General features: G+C 41.7%; 1 protein-coding gene across 2 annotated transcripts in view; it reads right to left on the reverse strand.

The window, feature by feature from the left end:
- Positions 1–24,129, reverse strand: part of LRRC20 (leucine rich repeat containing 20) — a 495,648-nt gene that overhangs the window by 266,006 nt on the left and 205,513 nt on the right. For both annotated transcript variants that reach the window (XM_075841568.1, XM_075841569.1), the window contains exon 4: positions 4,520–4,687. In XM_075841568.1, coding sequence (XP_075697683.1) covers positions 4,520–4,687 — 168 coding nt within the window. The remainder of the gene's footprint in view (positions 1–4,519; positions 4,688–24,129) is intronic.

A 24,129-nucleotide genomic window follows, 5' to 3' on the forward strand; every position in this document is an offset into this window, starting at 1 on the left:
ATACCCATATTTATGGTAGTTTTATTAAGATCTATAAAAAAGTAGAGGGTGAAGGGCCAAAGCCTGCAATGCATGGTACGGCAAGGATAACCTGCTCAAGAAAGATTTACTGGGGGTTGATATGGGTATCTGTTGGTAGCACCCCATTTTTCTTTGCCATTTTCTATGCATGATAAAAGTCACAATTAATGGAAACAGGATGTACAAGAAATGTTGCTAGATGATGCGGATTTCAACAAGGTATGAGAAACATGTAATATCTGACAGGGATAGAATAGGTTGGACATTTGCCTATCCAGAAGGAAGAGCATTGCCTGTAAGACTCCCTATACCAGCTTGGATCTCCACAAGCAGAGCGGTTTCTCAGAAAAACAATGCCATAGGAGCCTCCCTCTATAAACTTAAGATGCCTGTTCGGCTTGGCGCTCCTGTGATTTTTATTTTTATTTCCTGAGTGGCCAAATCCACTATTTAGAGAACTGGCTTGCCTTGATTCAAGAGCCCTTTTCAGAATATTCTTTAGGGCATGTGCTGGAACAGTCTGTCCTGTGGTCTGTTCTGGAAAGTCCAGCACTGTTTAGGGGAAAATTATTATTGCTTCACAGACTTGCGCATCAGGTGTGGAAGGTGGTTGTGTGGCTCTAGGGATTTGGAGGTGGAGACTCCGATGTGGGACAATCCAAAGTTTCCTCACCTTCAAATGCTGGAAGGGTCTGAATTTTGGAAATCTAATGGAGTTTTCTGCTTAGGCAACGTATATCGGGGTAATGTGTTTTTATCATTCCCCTAGATGATGGACTGCTATAATTTAAACGGTACTCAGTTTTTTCCATACTTGCAATTAAGACACGCATTATCATCGCTATTTCATGCAGAGCCCCTGTCTCTTTCGAAATTTCCTTTGATTGGAATTCTGCAGACACAGGGACCCAAGGGCATTATCTCGGCAATCTACACACACCTTCTGAACGCAAAAAAACTAATCTTACACGCTCTCTGTACAAGCTGCTTGATTCCTACCTTATCTGAGAAAGATTGGACAGAGGCACTGGAGTCACATTTATTTGTTTCTCCCTCTGTGAATAATAGACTATCCCAATTGTATATAACCCATCAACGTTATCTAACTCCACCTCTATTACATCACATGGGTCATTTGCCACACTCAGAATGTCACAGATGTCATTCCCCTGGGGCAAATTTCATTAATCTTATATGGGATTGCACGTATATTAGTTCCTTTAGGGAAGAGGTGATTGATGTTTTGAACAGTATGACCTCAGTGCCTTTACCGAAGACTCCGGAGGTATGTCTGTTGGGTTTGCTGCAGGAAGACTGCTGGCCGTATCACACACAAATCTTCCTTAGAGAAACTTTATTTATGGCTAGAAAAGCGATTGTCCTGAGATGGATGGCGGATAGATCCCCCTCTATCACACAATGAAAATCCTTGGTTAATAAAATCATTCTATTTTGAAGAGTAGCATACCGTAATAGAAAATGCCCCCTCAAATTTGTAAAGATCTGGGATGGTTGGATCTCTTACTTCTTGACCTTAGATTCGGAAAATATTGTGCGCTCATTATTGGCAAGGCTGACAGAGGAAGATAGAGTGGGCTAGATCTCATGGGAAACGGACGTCGACTATTTTCCTATGTATTTATGTCAATTAGCTAATTTGCGGAGATATTCCTTGGTACATTTGTTTGAAAGATGTTTTGCATTGTATATACTGTGAATGGAATATAACTTTGTTCTCTATATATCAATGTATGATATACTGTACTAATGTGTTATTCTACTGCAAGCCTTGAGTTCAATAAAACAAGTTTAAAAAAAAAAGAAGCAGAACAGCAATGGAGTTGGGCATGATAACTGTTCGTCAAATAATTATCTGTCCAACAGTTAACTTATTCTATTGTCAGCTGTATTTGGTACCCTTGTTGGGCCATGTTAAATGATGGGAAGTGTGTTGCCTATCTATAATCACAAAGTTATCTGCTCCTTGCGGTTTTGTGTTAACTGTTCTATTGGGCTAATTCAGCAGCTGAACAACAAAAGAAGATGATGTCTTCGGACGATGGAGCTCCAATGTTTTTGTTATTATGCTATTCTGATACGTGCAATGTAAAGTTGGCCACACAATCTGGACTCGTTCCAGATTTAAGGTTTATTGGTGAAAGATTGCACAAAAAATGCATAACATATATATATATTATATATACACATATTTATAACTATGAGCTCCTTTAAAGTTAAGGGGTCAGTACAATTCTCAAAAGAGCTACTTTCAGGGTATTCCTACACACACATAATACACTGCAGATTTTCTGCAACAGAAAATCCGTGGCAGAATCTAAAAAAAACGCTGGTAAATCTGTCACAGAAATCACATCAAATAGTGAATATTTTCTGCACATATTGCTGCGTAAATGCTGTCTTTTTTTATCGCAGCAATTTTACCTCCAAGGAAAGGTGATAGTGTCAAGCATTGATTATGGCAAACTATATGTGCACCGGTGAATTTTGAGTGTTATTTCTGCGTTTCCGCTGTGTAAACACTGTTCAAAACTGAACTTTAAGTGTGGAATTTATGCTCCCCATTCAGTTCTATGGGCCAAAAATTCGGCATCTCCACACAGAACATGCAGCATAAATTGACATGCTGCAAAATTGAAGGTTGCACCACAGGGCACATTCCACGTGACTGTTCTGCGTTTCCGCACAGATTTCTATTGCAGAAATTGTGCAGTATTTACGATACATGGGTACTCGGCCTTAGGGCTAGTTCACACAGAGTTTTTGGGCACGGTTTTTGCTTTTTTTTTTCCCGTGGTTCCGTCTCTGACCTCCCATTGAAATCAATGGCTGGCAGAGAAAGCGTTTTTCGCTGTCATTTTTGCCCACGGCGCTCAATGCTGCGGCCGAAAAATGTGGCGAAGAAACTCTGTGTGAACATACCCTAACTTTTGTGCAGGATAGATTTCTTTTTTTGCCCTCTCTCTTTTAGGATCCATTGGGTGGGGAGGTGGGGGCAATAAGTTATATGTTTTTCTTTGTGAGAAATATATTGTATATAGTATTTACATTTTATAAAAGGAAAATAAAGAAAAAAATGTTTACGTTTGTCATACAAATGAGATAGCAGTCGTCTGAACACGTGTATGCCTGACAGCTATCCCTGCCAACTCTTTAGTAAACATGCACACTGCGATTGGCGTACATATTTATTTTAATAGTGAGAGGAAAAAACTTTCAAACCACGGTAAGTCCACATGAAGGAGACAGCCGTCAGGTGTTGAAACGCATTGTGTGAGAAGATTTTTATGAAATAAAAAAAATAGTAAAGCAACGCTCCTTAATCAGCCTGTTCCAAAAAAATTCTACTGGACTGTCGCAGATGGTTGGAGGATTGAGTAGCAGCATTGCATGCATTACTCCCAAAAATCCTTACTAAGTGTTCTGGATTTTGTACTACAGTAAAAATTAAGCAACTTTCGTCTACAAGTCTCTGTGTTCTTTTGTCCCAAAAAAATGTTTTGCACTAGAGCATAGTTGCACTATGGTAAATATCTGAGCCACATGTGCAGGGGCGTAGCTAATGATTAATGGGCCTCGTTGCAAAAGTTCTTCTTGGGTCGCGGCCAGCCCGTAACTTTCAGCTGCATCGCTGGGTCTCTTAAGTGACCCACCAATGCAGAACTAGCAGTCAGGGGCACTACTAGGGTCCAAAAAGATCAGGGGCACAAGCCTCAAGACATGTCTGCCCCCCCCCCCCCCCAAAAAATAAAAAAAATAAAACAATATTATCTCTCTATATTGGAGACAGCATATTTATATGACCCCTATAGCTATGCCATTGGATCACAGAAGACCGTGTCACACATGATAGGATAAGATACATTGTCTCAGCAGTCAGTATCACACATAATAGGCTTAGGTGCATCGGCTCAAGAGTCAGTATCACACATGATAATATTAGATACATGGCCCCATCAGACAGTATTATATATGGTAGGTTTAGATACATGGCCCTATCAGACAGTATTATACATGATAGGCTTTGATACATCGCCCCATACATAGTCGACTACACTATTGATTCTATCAAAACGACAGAATCCTTGCACAACAGAGACAAACGGAAACCATTGGCACCGGATCCGTCACCATTGAAATCAATGGTAATGGAAACTGAAACCTATGGTTTCCGTTTGTGTCTGTCAGGGCTCCGTTCCGACGGAAAGCTCAGGTGGAATGTCGGAACGGAGCCCTAGCACAGATGTGAACGAGCCCACCCGGTAATGCCCTAATTCTTATTCTAGGCTTTAGACAAAAACAGATGAGACAAAAAAAGAATCCTTTAATAAACCCATGTGACCATTTGGACTTTTTTGGATGTCATTCAATGAGGATGCAAGTCCACTGTTAAAATAATCTCAACAAATGTGGTCTTCTGTTACATATTTTTTTGTTAGTGGTATTACAAAAATAAACATGAGAAACTCATTTCACCTACCTTTGATCTGATTGCCTTCCAGGTTGATGTTCTTTATACACTGAATTTTTGTCAGTTCATCTGGGAATGTGACAAGCTTATTTCTTGCTACGTTGATCATTTTGAGGTTAAGTAGAAGACAGACTTCATGAGGGAGCTTTTCAAGAGAATTTCCTTCAAGATTGAGCTCTGTGACACAGAACAAAAAGGATATTAGGTCAACATATAATGAAAAACCAAAGGCATCTTTTAATCACGAAAGATCAAATGTTTCCTCAATATTGCCTAGATGGTGACACAATATTACACAATCTGATGTACAATCGCAGCAGGACCTGAAATGATGGTGGCACGACAAGCCTTGTAAGTGTGCAGCAAAAATAAAAGTTCTTGCCAATATTGACCAGCATGATAAAGATGTGCGCAAGATTTGTAAAGATAAATACAAAAACATTCTTGAAGCCGTTATACTGTACAAGATATATTTAGCAATATATATTCTTTATACTCAATAGATCATATAATATAAGTATTACTATAAAGTTAGTGTGAACAAGACCCTACAAGCAGTTTGTGTACTAACTATATCTCATTGCCATAGAATACATATTTTGATCATTCCGTTCTAGAGTTCATAATTATATGTAGTCTCAGCTAGTGAATTCCATATATTTATTAGAAAATCCCATTCACATGCAGCACAAAAACTCTGCACGGATTTGATGGGATGCTAGAGAGTTTAAGACCCTCTCCATGCTCTGTTCTGTTGCAGATATTGTCTGGATTTGCTGTGGATTCCACATACTCTATGGTGAGAAGTGAATATAAATCTGCATGATTTTAAGAGGATTCCGAGCCTAACAAGGCACCAATTAGAGCTCTACACTTACCTTAAAAAGGCTTAAGGGTGCTAGGGGGCGGACTATAGAATATGCCCATAAGCTCCTTCACTAACAGGTGAATTGCCATGGTAGTGGGTGTCCCGTTGTTTCAAACCAGTTCATTAACCAGTCTTTATTTGCGTCTTTTGCCCACACATTTAATCTTCGCAACCTCAGGCAAATGATGGAATCATTACAATTTACCTTATAGCAAATACACAAATCACAGATATGACACAAATCACAAATATGACACAAAACTATGTTTATTTAGTAGCTGAATATTTTTAATTTATAAAAACATACCTCAAATAAATTAAATAAAACTATTTTAATGAATGCCATATTTTGTTCCAGATCAAGTAGAGGAAAAAAAAATATGGAATCACTTTCTTGCATCTCTAAAATAAAGAACAGCACAATTTGAAAAATGCTAATTAGTCTGAAGTTAAAAGGGAGCTCTTACAGACCTGAACGAGATGTTGACATTGGCTCATTGAAAACCAAAATGGCCCCAACAAGGAGAGTTGTCAATTGAAACAATGGAAAGGATCATAAAACTCCTTCAAGGTGGAAATCTAACAGCGTGTGGTAAAAGATGTTATTTGTTCCCAGTCAGATGTGTGTAAAATTTGATGCAAGTATAAACAAAAACGGGAAGGTTATAAAATGCAAACATATGAATAGAAAAAGGAAGACGTCAAAGTGCCAGGAAAGAAAACTCAAAGCAATAATCTACGGAAATAGAAAATGCACAACACAACAAAAAAACAATAGGCAGACAGCCGGAGTCAATGTTTGTGACAGAACCGTAAGAAATCAACATAGTGAAATTGGATTAACATATATAAAAGCTAAACGAAAACCAACACTGACAGTTAAGGAACAGTGTCACCAAAATTTTTTTTTTAATATGTTAAAGATGTTAGTGCTTTATTAAAAGCGTTTGGATTAATTTGTGTGTTACTTTTTTTTATTTTTACACTTTTTCTTCCCTATGGGGGCTGCCATTTTTTTTTCCATTTCTGTATGTGTCGATTAACGACACATACAGACATGGAATACGGCAGCTCCAGTCCCATAGGGACTGCGAACGGGGCCCGTTCCATCCACTATCGTGTACGCCGCTGCGTGGGAACGGCGCATGCGCCGCTCCCACACAGTTCAATTTGAAATGCGCGCCGTGCGGCGCCATTTTCCTGTGCACCGGATGTCGCGGCCGGACAGTAAGATTACTACTTCCGGTCGGGGCTTCCGGACTTGTGCACATGGAGCAGCGGCAGCAGACGGAGCGGATGGACCAGAGGGAGCGGCGGCGACTGGAGCAGGTAAGTTATTTCTATGTATGTTCGTGTTTCAGTGTGTTTACTACTGTATGTAAACCTTCTACACTGTGTGTTAGCTCAAAAAATGGCGACACACAGTGTAGGAGGTTACACCGTTCAAACCCCTCGTTTCTCCCGGCACTAGCCAGGATAAAGGAGGGGGGGATTCTGAGAGCTCACTAGAGCGAGGGATTTTTACCCAATTTTGCAGCATAAAGCAATGTGGTTGCTTTACCACATGCAATGCTGCAATTTTGGGAATGGCTCCATCTAGTGACCAGTGCTGGGAAATATTATAAATTGAATCCAATTTATAATATTTCCTGACTCGTGAAAAAAAATAAAAAATTAGAACAATGTTTAAAGAGGCTCTGTCACCAGATTTTGCAACCCCTATCTGCTATTGCAGCAGATCGGCGCTGCAATGTAGATTACAGTAACGTTTTTATTTTTTAAAAACGAGTATTTTTGGCCAAGTTATGACCATTTTTGTAGTTATGCAAGTGAGGCTTGCAAAAGTCCAAGTGGGTGCGTTTAAAAGTAAAAGTCCAAGTGGGCGTGTATTGTGTGCGTACATCGGGGCGTTTTTAATACTTACCTGTTTTTAATCGACTTACCTGCAAACGCTGATGCTGCTGCAGAATCAACTGTAGCCTCTGGTGCCGATGTGGCCGACACGATGCAGGACCTGTGAGTGACGTCACAGATCTGCACTGTCAGAAGCTGGGCGTTCTGAAGAGAAGTGGATGATACTTCTCTTCAGAGCGCCCAGCTAGTAAAAGTATTAAAAACGCCCCGATGTACGCACATAATACATGCCCACTTGGACTTTTACTTTTAAACACACCCACTTGGACTTTTGCAAGCCTCATTTGCATAACTACAAAAATGGTCATAACTTGGCCAAAAATGCTCGTTTTTTAAAAATAAAAACGTTACTGTAATCTACATTGCAGCGCCTATCTGCTGCAATAGCAGATAGGGGTTGCAAAATCTGGTGACAGAGCCTCTTTAATCACCTATACACTAACTGTTTAAAAAAAAACAAACATGTTTTGCTGGCAACACATGTCCTTTAAGGTTACAGTAGACTAAGTAGAAGCAATCATGGAGTGTGGGTAACTAGATGAAAGTGATAGTCCGTGATGAATCATTGACCGAGGAGGTGATGCTGGTCTGGTGCCGTTCTAATGAAACACCACTAAGATTCGAGAAACACATTATGAACAAGAGCACACCCCAATAAAATACAATATTTATTTATGCGATACAAAAAACAAAAAAAACATCTAAAACCAGACAAGGAACCGGTCCATGTGCAATATGACACAGGGCCAACTGCAGCAATCACCCATGATAAGGTGTGGAAAATGTATACAGAAAAGGGGTCAAGTATATTATTCTAATATCTATCTAATGCAAGTAACACACATGAAGATAATGAAACAAAATACATTAATATGGTTACACTAATACTAAAGTAACAAATCTGTGTATATGGCACAATGACAATATAAGGCTAACACCAGTGAGATAAGAACAAGTGACAATAATTAAGCTGGTAAGATAAGCAGAGAAAAGAACTAAATATATGTCCCAAAGTACGCTTATCCTAAAAGAAGATAGAAATAGTTTAAGTGCAAGATAAAGCGCAACTGCGGTGACCCCCCCCCCTCACAATAGAGATGGGGTGCACGTGTTTGTGCAATATGACATCATAATACCATAAAATATAGGAAGACCAGAAGACCAACAGTATATGAAATAATATTCATGACCAAGTAAAGGCTGCAGCATGAAGAACCTCCCCACGCGTATCGCTGCCTCCTAGTGCAGCTTTATAAGGAGTAGAGCTATAAACTAAATGTATCTCCTATTTATATAAATAGCTAAATAAATATGTAATTAATATAAGTCTAAACCCATGATAATTCATTACCCGGTTACCTCCTCCTAAAATCCATAATAATTGCTACTCGAAATGCCACGAGTAGTGTCCGGAACTAAACACTGCGCAAACTCAAGATCAGTGGCTGATGCACGTGGAGCGCCCTTCAACTTCGGCTGTGATCAGCGCTCATCATCAGGCTGAAGACGGCTCCCATAGACATTCTATGAGAGCCGTCTTCTGCCCGTCGATGAGCGCTGATCACAGCCCAAGGAGCAAAGCGCTCAGTTGAGCACTTCTGCACCTTTGTTTCAGATACGATGGAGATCTCAGAACACGTATCCCCACCGATCCAAACTTTTGATATGTCTCTAGGACTATCAAAAGTTTGATGAAAGTATAGTTTCTATTTAAGGCTAACAAAAACATTGATTGGGATAAAAAAGCACCTCTCGCTCTATGGTACATTGGGTTACATTGTTTTCTGAAATTCTGCTATTCTTTGTGCATTGCACAGCCAACCTATTGATTTAAATTGGAATGGTGTAATGCTTCATTTCTTCTGTGGTGGGGCTAAAAAAAAAAAGGAACACTTGCTGCTGAGTTCCCCGACAGATTATAGCCGATTGCTGAGGGACTTCCTGTAATCTTCTTATCTTCGAGGGACAATTCTACCACAAAGGAATTTTCCAAAGTGGAAAATCCCTTTAAGGACCAAGACACATGCGGTAGGTATTAAGGGGTTAAATAACGATTCTGGAGTATCTTTTTTTTTTTAGAAAGGTGTGTTGTACTGTTGGTCGGTCGTTCCGGTTACAAATTTATGAATAAATTACAACTAGGTGTTACCAGTTGGGGGGGGGTACACCTATTAATTTAATCATACATTTCTAGGAGGAATAACAAAGGAACAGCACAACGCGGTTTTAAGAAAAGATGCTACAGAATTGAGATTTTATTGGGAGTACAAGTTATCAATAAAAATACATGTCACAAGAGCTTACAGATCATCTTTAAACATTTCCCTTTCTTTAGACCTAACCAAGACAAATTAATAGGCTATTTTAGACTTTCTTAAGCAGGAATTTAATGCGCCACATAAATAATATTTAAGAAGTTTCCCATGAACTGCACGTGCCAACTCTCCATCCAAGGCGTAATTGGGATTAGCGAAAACTGTTGCTGTAGTCACAAAATCTGTCATGTCTAAGAAGCCAGTGTACCCTGAATTTAATTACCTGGCACACACCAGCTGCATCTCACAAGTTTAACATTTCATAGCCCAGGGTGTCACTTGCCATTATATACTACAATGGAGCAGAGTCTTTTTTAAGAACCCTGGTAAATAGTAGATATTCACATCCAGAATCTTATAGACCGTTTGTCCAGGCAACTTATTTCTTTAAGTAGTGAGAATTGACCTATTAGTGTAACTTAAGGCACAGTTTCTCATGCTTTTCTACTAAGGCCTCAACAGAAAGAACATGTTGATGACTGGGCTTCACCACAGTTGTCAATGTGCATGACAAATTTACTAATATTTTTCTTTATTTTCCTCCAAAAACCCAGTCTAACATTAAAATAAGAGCAAAAAGAGTCAATTATGTTGCTGAATAGGAACAGAAGGAGGCCCACAGGCTTCCATGACTACCATCGGCACCCCACCATCGCGTAGCAGGGAGGGGGGATGATGGTCTGACAGAGGCTTAGATGCCATTGACTATTGACCATGGCATATAACTGGTTAAACAGTCGGGATCGGAGAGGGAAAATGGAAGTGGGAAAAAAACTACATTAGCCATGAATGAGAAACAATTTTTTTTCGTTATAATAAGAAACTAACTAGAAGTGTGCCGCTGGTTGCTAAGTAGCACAGGCGACGCCAGTAAGCATCTCTGGAGTCCAGGCAACTACACGCGGCTACAGAAGACAGAACACCCTCATAACTTTTGAACGGCTCGAGGTAGAGGGTTGAAATTTGGTGGGATTTAATGGGGTCATAAAATCTACCAGTTAACACCAAAAAGACCACCCCCACCCCCTTGGAGGGGCAGCAAAATCTTAGATCGCACAGGGGGTCGAGTGGTCATTAGAAAGCTATTTTCAATACTAAAACAATGCCGCAATCGATTTTGAGATAGGATTTTTTTTCGTGGGATATTTACAGTGAAGGAAATAAGTGTTTGATCCCTTGCTGATTTTGTAAGTTTGCCCACTGTCAAAGACATGGACAGTCTAGAATTTTTAGGCTAGGTTAATTTTACCAGTGAGAGATAGATTATATAAAAATAAAAAAAAGAAAATCACATAGTCAAAATTATATATATTTATTTGCATTGTGCACAGAGAAATAAGTATTTGATCCCCTACCAACCATTAAGAGTTCAGCCCTCTCCAGACCAGTTACACGCTCCAAATCAACTTGGTGCCTGCATTAAAGACAGCTGTCTTAAATGGTCACCTGTATAAAAGACTCCTGTCCACAGACTCAATTAATCAGTCTGACTCTAACCTCTACAACATGGGCAAGACCAAAGAGCTTTCTAAGGATGTCAGGGACAAGATCATAGACCTCCACAAGGCTGGAATTGGCTACAAAACCATAAGTAAGACACTGGGTGAGAAGGAGACAACTGTTGGTGCAATAGTAAGAAAATGGAAGACATACAAAATGACTGTCAATCGACATCGATCTGGGGCTCCATGCAAAATCTCACCTCGTGGGGTATCCTTGATCCTGAGGAAGGTGAGAGCTCAGCCGAAAACTACATGGGGGGAACTTGTTAATGATCTCAAGGCAGCTGGGACCACAGTCACCAAGAAAACCATTGGTAACACATTATGCCGTAATGGATTAAAATCCTGCAGTGCCCGCAAGGTCCCCCTGCTCAAGAAGGCACATGTACAGGCCCGTCTGAAGTTTGCAAATGAACATCTGGATGATTCTGAGAGTGATTGGGAGAAGGTGCTGTGGTCAGATGAGACTAAAATTGAGCTCTTTGGCATTCACTCAACGCGACGTGTTTGGAGGAAGAGAAATGCTGCCTATGACCCAAAGAACACCGTCCCCACTGTCAAGCATGGAGGTGGAAACATTATGTTTTGGGGGTGCTTCTCTGCTAAGGGCACAGGACTACTTCACCGCATCAATGGGAGAATGGATGGAGCCATGTACCGTCAAATCCTGAGTGACAACCTCCTTCCCTCCACCAGGACATTAAAAATGGCTCGTGGCTGGGTCTTCCAGCACGACAATGACCCGAAACATACAGCCAAGGCAACAAAGGAGTGGCTCAAAAAGAAGCACATTAAGGTCATGGAGTGGCCTAGCCAGTCTCCAGACCTTAATCCCATCGAAAACGTATGGAGGGAGCTGAAGATCCGAGTTGGCAAGCGACAGCCTCGAAATCTTAATGATTTACAGATGATCTGCAAAGAGGAGTGGGCCAAAATTCCATCTAACATGTGTGCAAACCTCATCATCAACTACAAAAAACGTCTGACTGCTTTGCTTGCCAACAAGGGTTTTGCCACCAATTATTAAGTCTTGTTTGCCAAAGGGATCAAATACTTATTTCTCTGTGCACAATGCAAATAAATATATATCATTTTGACAATGTGATTTTCTTTTTTTTTTTATATATATAATCTATCTCTCACTGGTAAAATTAACCTAGCCTAAAAATTCTAGACTGTTCATGTCTTTGACAGTGGGCAAACTTACAAAATCAGCAAGGGATCAAATACTTATTTCCTTCACTGTAACTTAAAAGTTATCATCTTCATTATCGGCTACCGCCGGTGTTAGCATTACCCAAAATGTACCGCGTGGGTAAAATCCTAAATGTGTGGAGGCGCGTGTGCGTGTGTGTGTGTGAGCTTGGGAATGTCACATCAAGGTGACTTTAAATTACGTATTATTACAATCCACCTCGGCGATACAAAATGGACCTGGTCTACGATTGTAACATGATTTCATGTGTACACATTTCGGTAGTCGCTTGTGAATTTCAGAGAGCGCTAATTCGGAGAGTAATTTTCATTTTTGTACATTTCTATTGTCATATCACAAAATGCATTTGACCGAAACGAAAAAGGATCACTTTATTAATGATGAGAGGGCATGGCGAAGAAAAAATAAGATCCTATCGAGAAGTAGCGGCTTTATTCAATGCCACTTATCCTATCCGTGATCCAATTTCATTGTCAACTGTTAAAAGAACTGTTCATCGTTTCGAAATAACTGGTTCAATTAAAGACGCACCAAGATCCGGAAGACCCAAACATGCAAGTAATGATGAAAAAGCTTTAGATGTTCTGCTCACTGTACATGATAATCCTCATACATCTGTCTCGAGTGGAGCACAACAAAATGATATCAGCGCCACATCAGTCTGTCGAATTTTGAAGAGGCGTCATTATCATCCTTATAAAGTACGTCTAGTTCCGGAGATATCCGAAGATGATTGTGACAGAAGAGTGGAATTTTGTGATACAATGATGACACGATTTGATGATAATCATCAGATTTTCAACTGGACCTGTTTTTCGGATGAAGATACGTTTGAACTAAACAGTTCTGTAAATCGACAGAACATGAGGTATTGGGCAGACGAAAATCCACATTGGATGAGAGACAGTCATACCCAGTATCCTCAGACGGTTAACGTTTGGGCCGGAATATTGCTCAATCACATTGTAGTATTGTAGGACCGTTTTTCATTGAAGGAAACATGAATGCAGAAAATTAATGCAATTTGCTAAGAAACCAAGTGATACCGGCTATTCAAAATATTGCTGGAGAAGCTTTCCGCAATGTTTGGTACCAGCAAGATGGAGCTCCGGCTAATTTTTTTTCTGCAAGCTCGAAATCTTCTGAACGATAATTTTCCTGATCAATGGATTGGTAGAAGAGGCCCGATAGAATGGCCACCGAGATCACCAGATCTGACCACATTAGACTTTTTTTTTTTACTGGGGGTATTAAAAAGTAAAGTCTATGAGACTAGGATCGCAAACTTAGGCGAGCTGTGGGAAAGAATAGTGAACATTTTGAATTCAATCACACCAGATGTTATGAATAATGTTATGTTCGCTTAGGACACTGTCAAGTTGTTGAAGGACATCAGTTCGAACATTTGATTTAATACAGTAATTGTTATGTTTGTACTAATACACATAATACATGTCCTTGGTCTTGCTTTGGTTGGCCTCGACAACACACACAGCGCAGAGAGGTTTTGGAGTCGTTAAATTCCGGGGGGGGAGCGATGAACCCCGGGGTCCTTATCTCGGGCTGTGTACACACACACACACACACACACACGAGAGGCAAGGGGACTCACATTAATCTAGCAACCCGATGAGATGTAAATCCGACCATGCGACCTCAGCGCGGTACATTTTGTGTAACGCGAACACCGGCGGTAGCCCATAATGAAGATAACTTTGACAATAAATATATCAGCGAAAAAAAATCCTATCTCAAAATTGTTTGCAGCATCGTTTTTGTATTGAAAAGAGCCCCCACTCAACCCCCCATGCCATTTAAGATTTTTCTGGCCACCCCACTGCCCCCAAGGCGGTGGGGGTGTTTTTATTTTGGTGGGCACTGTATAAGAAAATATTGAAAAGTAATTTAAAGGAAAAAAAATTGAGTGGACACTGTTCATCTTATGTTACCCTGTAAATGTGACTATTTAAAAATATTGCACAGAAGATTTAAAACTGTAAAAGACATACCACACCATGTTTGCTTATACTAGCTGCTAACTGGTGATGACTTGTTGCGACCTGCCTTGACTTTACTTTTCTGTGTGAGTCCTCAGTACTACGTTTGGTGTTCATATTACCATTACTGATCACAGCCTGTCTAACCATGATTCTACAATTCTGTTGGTCTATGATCGACTGTTAAAGCAGGGGAGTAACTAGGGGGGGCAAGCGGGGCATGTGCCCCGGGCGCAGTTTAGAGGGGGGCGCCAGCGCCACTTCCTCCTGCACTATAATTGTACCTGTGTCGCAAGGACACAGGTACAATCAGAAGCAATGAATGACCGGGCACGTTCCGTGCCCGGCCATTCAGCGCCTTCCCCCGAATGAAGCGACTGGTACCTTTTGTACCAGTGAAGCTTCCGTCGATGAAAGGCGCTGACTGACTGACAGGGAAAGTCATCCTGCCCAGCAAATCAGCGCCTTTCATAGACGCCGCGTTCAACCCCCTGGAGACCTGCGCAGAAGAGAGCAGGTCTCCATGGCTGCCGGACGGCGTGGGAGCGGGAATAAGGTGAGTTTGAATATTTTTTTTTTTTTTATTGTAATAGAAGTGTGGCTGTATCTACGGGGGGGGGGGGACTTTGTCTACACGGGGGGGACTTTGTCTACATGGGGGGGACTTTGTCTACGGGGGGGCTGTCTATCTACAGGGGGACTATATCTACAGGGCTGGGCTATATACAGGGGGACTATATCTACAGGGCTGGGCTATATACAGGGGGACTATATCTACAGGGCTGGGATATATACAGGGGGACTATATCTACAGGGCTGGGCTATATACAGGGGGACTATATCTGCTGGGCTATATACAGGGGGACTATATCTACAGGGGGGCTATATACAGGGGGACTATATCTATAGGGGGGCTATATACAGGGGGACTATATCTACAGGGCTGGGCTATATACAGGGGGACTATATCTGCTGGGCTATATACAGGGGGACTATATCTACAGAGGGACTATATCTACAGGGGGGCTATATACAGGGGGACTATATCTACAGGGGCGCTATATACTGGAGTGGGCTGTCTATAGAGCACCATATACAGGGGTGGGCTATATAGTATATAGCCCCCTGTATATGGTGCTCCATAGATAGCCCACCCCAGTATATAGCCCCCCCTGTATATATAGTCGCCCTGTATATAGCCCAGCCCTGTAGATATAGCCCAGCCCTGTAGATATAGCCCCCTGTAGATATATTCCCCCTGTATATAGCCCATCCCTGTATATAGCCCCCCTATGTATAGTACACCCCTGTAGATATAGCCCCCCTGTGTATAGCCCATCCCTGTAGATATAGCCCCCCTGTAGATATAGCCCCCCCTGTAGATATAGCCCCCCTGTGTATAGCCCAGCCCTGTAGATATGGTCCCCCTGTAGATATGGTCCCCCTGTAGATATGGTCCCCCTGTAGATATGGTCCCCCTGTAGATATAGTCCCCTTGTAGATATAGCCCACCCCTGTATATAGTCCCCCTGTAGATATAGCCCACCCCTGTATATAGTATCCCACAAATAGCTCCCCCTATAGTGCTCCACAGAAAGCCCACCCCTGTATATAGCCCCCTTGTACATATAGTCCACACCTGTATATAGTGCTCCACAGATAGCCCACCCTTGTATATAGTATATACAGGGGTCGGCTATCTGTGGAGCACTATATACAGGGGTGGACTATCTAGTGGAGCACTATATACAGGGGTGGACTATATGTACAAGGGGGGCTATATACAGGGGTGGGCTATCTGTGAAACACTATATACAGGGGTGGACTATATGTGGAACACTATATACAGGGGTGGCCTATATCTACAAGGGGGCTACATACATGGTTGGGCTGTCTGTAGAGCTCTATATACAGGGGTGGGCTATATCTACAGGGGGCTATATACAGGGGTGGGCTATCTGTAGAGCACTATAGGGGGAGTTATTTGTGGGACACTATATACAGGGGTGGTCTATATGGGGGCACTATCTACAGGGGGCACAGTGTGTGTGTGTGTGTGTGTGTGTGTGGGGGGGGGGACACGGTGTATGGTGCTATTATAATTAGAGGTGCAGTGTTTGGCGCTATTATATTTAGGGGCGTAGTGTGTGGTATAATGATAACTTTATATTTATTTATAGGTGCAGAAATGTTGGAAAAGTGAGAAGCTGAAGACATGTGAGGGGCAAACTGCAGAAATGGACCGGGAGAAGTCATCATAGAGGTCTGGACCAAATGGAGAAAAATAACTAGAATCTGAGACGTTACCGGTGAGTCACTCAATGTAAATGTTCACTCTGCCTCTAATCAGTAATGTAGTCACTGTATGATCTGCAGCGAGATGATGGGTGGAATGATTATGATAGGATTTATTTTTTGTGAAACGGCATCTCCCAGCAAATCCTCACCATTGTTCGGGCCATGCTGGGAGCTGTTGTTTTACGCCGTACAAACCTATACGGCAGGGGTTGCACTAAATTGAGCTGTTTTTTTTAAAAACGAAACAATACTTATCTGTTCAATCCTCTGCTGCTCCGGTGGTCTTTGACGACTCGTCATGCAGTGATGACATGCCATTCAAGAAAGTGACCACTGCAGCAGACCAATGTCCTAAGCAGGTTAGCACCACCACTGATGCCCATGCATACTTACCAATGGGTGTATGAACGTAGCTGCAGGAGTCATGTGCATGTACAGCTCGTCATCGCTGCAAAGGATACAACAAAGGCTTTCCGGGATCACCGAAGCAGTGGTGTTGGAGTGGCGGGGGAATGAACAGGTGGGAAATTTTTTATTGTTAACCTTCCTGCAGCCTTTAGAAAACATGTTTGAAATCCCAGACAGCCCCTTTAAATAACTAAGCTAGACGACAGAGTTATTACGTTACGATCAGCAACAACTTGCTCTAATGTGTTCTCCTTTCTCGGTCCCAAATACATTTATTCTGACAATTCACTCCCCGAGAACCACGTTGCAACAAAGTCCGGGGGCCAGTAAAGTACCAAGACCAAAATTAAGTCAAGTGAAAAGTGGATCATGTAGGTGAAATGTGCAACCTGGTAGGGTTCTGGATCTCTCTGGGACCAAGAGACATGAAATAATAGCGGTCATTCTATTTTGTCCCATCTTTTTTTTTTTTTGTTTACGTTTTTGCACAGTGTAAGGAAAAAAAGACAAGTGAGGATAACAATATACCTTCTTTATATAATATCTTATTTTTTCTAAATCCGCATAGATTCCAAAAACATTACTGATGAATGTTGATTCACTTTTTGATAGAGAATCAGGACATATATGGGGAAATATTATCATTGTGTAACGCTCTGTATTATACTACAAGCCCACAGGCATACCGAAATGCCAGTACATGGCTAGAATAATTCTAAGGAATCCCCTGGTCTTCTAAACTCCATTAACCCCTGCAAGAAGGTATGGATTTTTCCCGGAAAAATTCCAAGGTTACGGTACCCAGGACAGTCCACGATAGACGATCAGCCTGCAGATGGCGGGCATGAAATGCCTTGTGGTCAAGCAAAGAGATGGATCAGCAACAGGTAGGCAACGTCAGGTCCACTAATCAGTATCAGGAAACAAGGTCAGGGTTAGGCAGAGGGCCGTTACAGATAAGTCAGATGAAGCCAAGTCGAGATTAAAGCTGAATCAAACACTGGGGACAACAAGAACAATTGCCACCAGGGTTGGCAATCAAACACTGGAAGATCGAAGTGATTGCCCTTTAATGGCCTGGGAGAGTGACGTCACACGCTGTGCCCTGTCTTGAACCAGCCGCTGGAACCGCGCATCGCTAGCAGAACGGAGCCGTGGTGTCCTGTCAAGATTGCGTCCAGGCGCCTGACACATTAATATTGCTGAGACTATTAGAAACTCGACATTAAACCAAACATATATATATATATATATATATATATACACAGTGGTAATAGCAGGGAAAAAGGAAAAGGGAGGAAACCTCCAGCTCACCAGCTTCTCACTCCTGTGTCGAGTATCGCCTGGATCAGCCGCCACGGCTCGCGGCAGGTAGCAATAGCAACGAAGAGAAAGGATCCAGCGATGTATAGTGTAGATAAGGGAAAAACTGAGTTCCCACTTTATTGAAAAAGAATCCACGAACAGTGACACGAAGTAACGGAAACACCAGGAGGGTAACAAGGTGGAAAGATGGCAAAGAATGAAGCCCTTATCTACACTATACATCGCTGGATCCTTTCTCTTCGTTGCTATATATATATACACATATACACACACACACATACATACACACAAAGAAGCTGTATTATATAAATTAAAATAAACTATAATATATATATTTATTTTTTTTCTCTCAGTGAAGACATGTGATGCTGTTGCAGTGATAAACTACAGTTTAAGTAGCCTGGGGTGATCGTTTTATATTACTCCGGATTTAAAAAAAAGGCAGCCAAAACATAAGGTTGGTTATTTCTTTATGAAATATTTATGTATCCTGTCATACTGCCAGGAGAATATGGACACAAGTGCAAAGCCTTTGCTCACTTTTATATATGTCAGAAAAGTTGATGTGTCTTTCATCCTATAATAAAATATTCTGCTCATAGTGTGGATTAGTCTAGGGTAAAATACTGGAGGAGTATTGCTTCTGGCTGCCTAATAACCGTTAGCATACCACTGGTTTATGTCATTTATGTTATTAAAGTGAATCTGTCAGTTGAATATGCGGTCTTATATAAGGGCAGCATATTACAGTAAAGGTCCGTACTCCTAGTAGGCAAAACATCACAAGAAAACTATTTGTGCCAATTGGCTAACAGGAGTCTTGGAAGATTACAATGGATTGACAGTTATGAGACGGACACATTCACGAGGGGAGTACTCCATCTGCCCCTGCCCGCCCATGTCTGCGGTTACCACAAGCTGCTGTGTATACAAGTGTGCACAGCAACCTGTAAATCATTGGCCTGAAGACTTCGGCTACTAGGAGTTTGGACTTCTAGATGTAATAGGCTTCCCTCACATAGGATACACTTTTTGCATCCGTCGGACTAATGAAGCCCTATAGACACTTTTAGCGTGTGCATCTGCAGCTTTCCCGACGTACACGCAAAACATAGGGAAAAAACGGGCTGCGCACAGGCTCTTAAAGTTGCTAACATTACACCACTAAATAGAAGTTGCAGTTAATCTGCAACACAGCATCTACTTAATGATCTCACCCTAAAAGTGTGTTTACATGGGTAGATTTCTGCCCATAACAAGCGCCGATGAACAATATAACATGTTAAGTGGCGCTTGTTAGCTGGCCCTTTTACATGGGCCAATGCTAAACTGCATGGGGATGAACGATCATTGCCATCAGTTTGCATCATTGTCTGCATTTTTACCCGGGGAGATGTGCTGGCGACAACGAATATTTTATAGCCTGCATAAACTCAGTGATCAGCCAACGAACGAGCATTTTTCTAGCTGGTGGTTGCCCTGTTTACATTGCCCAATAATCAGCCAAATGAGAGATCTTAAGAACTCTTATTCCCGATTATTGGCCTATGTAAATAGGCCTTTACTAGTTCTGCACATTTGACACTTCAAATACACACTTGACCTTGTTTGGGTGTAGTGTCGGACTGGGGTTCCTTGGGTCCATTTCAATCTGTGTGCAATAATAGCAACAAAGATTACAATGCTTTCAGTATACAGAACATATACTCAATAAGATCTAATAGGTTATATGTAAATCATCCCATAAGAAAAAGACCCTATAGACAACTGACTGGCTCCAAAGTAAGCCCTAAATAGGATGGTCTTTTGCTGGACATTTGAGGCCCTGTTGTATTACCACAGGTACAGATGTGTCAGATTTGCCTCACAAATTTACTGCCGGTTTTACTATAGAAAGCTGAAGTTTATCTCGGATTTCTGCAACAGATGTGCAATGTAATGTGTGGCTAATCCACGTGTGTGAAAATTTCCTCAATATCTGCACAGGGACTCGGATTTCCCATTAAAGTCAATGAGAGGCAGATTTCATACATATTTTGGCACAAAATCCAGAACGTGTGAACAGGGCCTTATGGACCAATTATTGTGTCAGAGTCTTTTTGTCATCACAAAACATTAATAACCTAAGTGGCTGCCGCAATTTGTCGTACAGTTACGACAATGATGGTGCAGGCTCAGAAGCTGAGCCCGTGTGTTAGCTATACATTACAGCTGACACTCTGCTGTAACGGCCAGGACCGGAGATAGCTCCGATCCCGACCAATTAACCCCTTAAGTGGTTTGTATCCCATCGGTACCCCATGACACAATCATGGACGTGCATATGGTTGCTATAGAAACCTGTGGGCTAACAATGGTCTCTAGGTCTGCCGTGTACAGAAGTCTATTAGGCCCTGCCTAAACCAAAATATCACAGCGGACACACGTTGCGTGAAAATCACGGAATGTCTGAACGGCCCTATTGTCTTACATAGGTCCGAGCGACGCGCGTATCACGGACGTTAAATATGTTCGTGTAAATAAGGCCTTAAAAGGAATCCACTTTCCATAAATGATTAGTTATTTCTTTTTTAGTTCTACCATGATGCTTGCAACCCTAACATCAGAGATTCATATCATACAAAATTGGAACTGTAGCTTTGATAAAAAGAACATACCTTTCTTCCTATAAATAAAGCTACAAGTAATAAAGTAGTAACTTCTTCAGTTATCTAATTGCAGCATAAAATGTAAAAAATTATGTTTGCATTTTGGTTGCTATCACTACATCCAAGTTTAAAGAGACACTCCAGCGATTTATTTTAAATTATTGCTACTGTTTGTACAATACACCTGGTAAAAGGATGGGCAGGCCATTCTCTTTCCGGGCGCTTTGTTCTATAAATATCCTAGCCGCAATGCAGTCACGTGACCGGCCGATTTATACAGTGTCTGATGTGTGGACCGGATGGCTCCTTCTCTGGTCACATAGCGTTACAGCCTTCATTTGGAGGCATAAATTGGGAGAATTTCTGTTTGTATATGGAAGGCTGCAACATATGCCACTTTATAGTGATACCGTGGCATAGCACTGAGATATACATTTTGTTACAGTATTCCTTATGTATGTAATAACTTCCTTTACTTCGCTATCATGGACAGCAACAAAAAAAAAAAGAAGAGTTTTGCCAATGTATACCAGCCCGGCTTATGCCAAAAGTACATTTGGCATACACTGGGTGAATTGGAGTCTATAAATATGTGTTGCCGAACTAAGAGCTTTATCGCAATGTGAGTAGTGCCTAAAATAAACAATTAAGGTATGCTCTGAGACTCATTTTCCCCAGATTTAAGCCTTTGCATGCAAAAGGTAAAATCCAGAATGAAAATCAGTGGCAAATGTGAGAAATAATAGGCAGGCTGCAAATTTTTAAATCTGCAGCAGAAAAATCCTCTACGTGTATTGCATGAACATATAGTGTATAGGGGGCGGAGCCTGACCGCTGAACGTGATGGATGCATAAAACTTGAGCTACTCACAAACCAGCTTGGATCCTTCATATTATCGAGGCATAACAGCTTAACCATGGTCAAGATTGGAAAGGACAAGATGAGAGACTCCTCAGGCACTCCAGGAATGCAAAAGCATCAAGCAGACCTGGGAAAATTCCTTCAAAAGAAGGACATGCCGTCCGGTGCTGGAGCAGCCAAGATGGCGCCGTATCCTGCTTCAGAGGACTCTGATGCAGACAGCATGTGTGGAGCGACGGCGTACAACTCAGCCACAGACTCTGGTATGATAACGAAGGCTTTCTTCAAAAAAAACCTGCAGCAGGCTATCACACCGGTGCTGAAGGAACTCACCGACTTCAGGTCAGATTTCAAACTCATGGGGAAGAGACTTGAGCATTTAGAGAATGTGGTGTCGGAGGTTGTAAATCACTCAGACTCAGTGGAGCATAAGTTACAAGTGCAAGAAACACAGCTCAATAGAGCTTTTACCCTGTTGGAAGATATGGAGAATAGAAGCCATAGAAAGAATGTTAGGCTGAAGGGGCTCCCAGAATCCTACGCTAATGAAGTCTTACCTGCAGTAGCGAAGCAAATTTTTACCTCACTCTTGGGAGAAGACAGGGCCAGTAGAGTGGTGATAGAACGTATCCACAGAGCGCTACGTCCCAAACCGAAACCTGCTGACCCGCCTAGAGATGTCATATGTGGCCTATTAAGCTTTGTGGACACGGCGGCTATTCTGGCTGCAAACAGAGAGCAACAACATCTAGTGTTCGAAGAAGCGCCCTTACAATTATACCAGGATATCGCAGCTTCCACGTTGGCGAAACGACGTATAATGCGTCCACTACTTGCAAAATTGCGAGATCTCAAGCTACCCTATACTTGGCTATTTCCTTTTGGGTTGGCCATACTGAAGGATGGAAGGAGGATCTTGATCCATACACCTGCTGACCTGGAGGAGGCATGGGAGCGTCTGGGAATTCCGCCATTACAATTGCCATCATGGCTGCCGGCCCAAACGGACATATCTCTACCTGCACTACCAAGAATGGAAGCGTGGTCGGTGTACTCCAAGCAACGATCCTCGAAGGGGAAGAAATTGCGTGCTACAGCATCAGAAGATGCCACCACTTGAATCCTTTTTATATATATATATATATATATATATATATATATAACGCTATGTGTTTCTTTATTACGTATTTTCTCCATATTGTGCTACTAGATGAATACTGGTGATTTTACTAGCGGTATTGAGATTGTTCATATTGTTCATTTTGTTTCTCACTTCACAAACCGCTTGCCGCCAAATGTACCATGGTTAATATTATTATTATCATTGCAATAGACCAAGGAGAAGTATCCGGGTCTATGACGTAGAGTCACGTGGTTGCCAATGCATGAGGATAGAGATGGAGCCATATTGCGCGTTCTTCTGTGGAGGTAACAGGGAGCGGTACAATTTGCTTTCACTGATATGACTTAACTCTCATCCTCAGATTGGCGTACTATACTCGACCAAAAGTGTCGGGTCATCTTGCAACCAAGTGTACTCTAGGATATATTTTGCCTCTGTTAGACAATTTTAATTTACTTGATTTTTAAAGTTTATTCTTAACTCATGAAGGATCTGAGCTGGGCCTCGGCTCAGGAAGTTATTTCCCCTCCCCCAGATGCAACAGTGTGTTGGCTTTAGATCTCGTATAAGGGAGTTCTGGATGCCAACCGGAACACAGATTAGCTGCAGCTATATGTTGATTCTTTATTCCACATGTTTCTGTCCCCCCTTTTCCCCCTTTTTCCCTTTAGTTCCTCTTCTTTATCCCTACCCCTATGTCTTTATCAGAAATCAGACGAAACCGCAAACTGACAAAAAATGGCGACTATGAAGATAGTAACTTATAACGCTAATGGCTTAGGTTCTCCTCAGAAGCGGAGCCAGGTATTTACATTGTTAAAAAAGGAACAAGTGTCTATAGCCTTTTTACAGGAAACTCATTTTAAAGTAGATAGAGTGCCAAAATTACCCACTAATTTATTTTCCTCCTGGTATCATAGCTGCAGCTCGAGCTCTGCTTCGCGAGGAGTATCAATTGCAATCCACAAGGACTTACCATTCATCGGGACAGCTAGTCATGATTCAAGGGATGGCAGAGCGCTATTCATAAAAGGTAAACTGGGGTCATTGACATGCACACTAGCGAATTTATATGTACCTAACAAATCGCAGATCTCATGGCTCCTACATATTATGGAGGAGTTGCGAGCTTTTGCGGAAGG

This window comes from Rhinoderma darwinii, chromosome 11, assembly GCF_050947455.1.
Source record: "Rhinoderma darwinii isolate aRhiDar2 chromosome 11, aRhiDar2.hap1, whole genome shotgun sequence".
Lineage (NCBI taxonomy): Eukaryota > Metazoa > Chordata > Amphibia > Anura > Rhinodermatidae > Rhinoderma > Rhinoderma darwinii.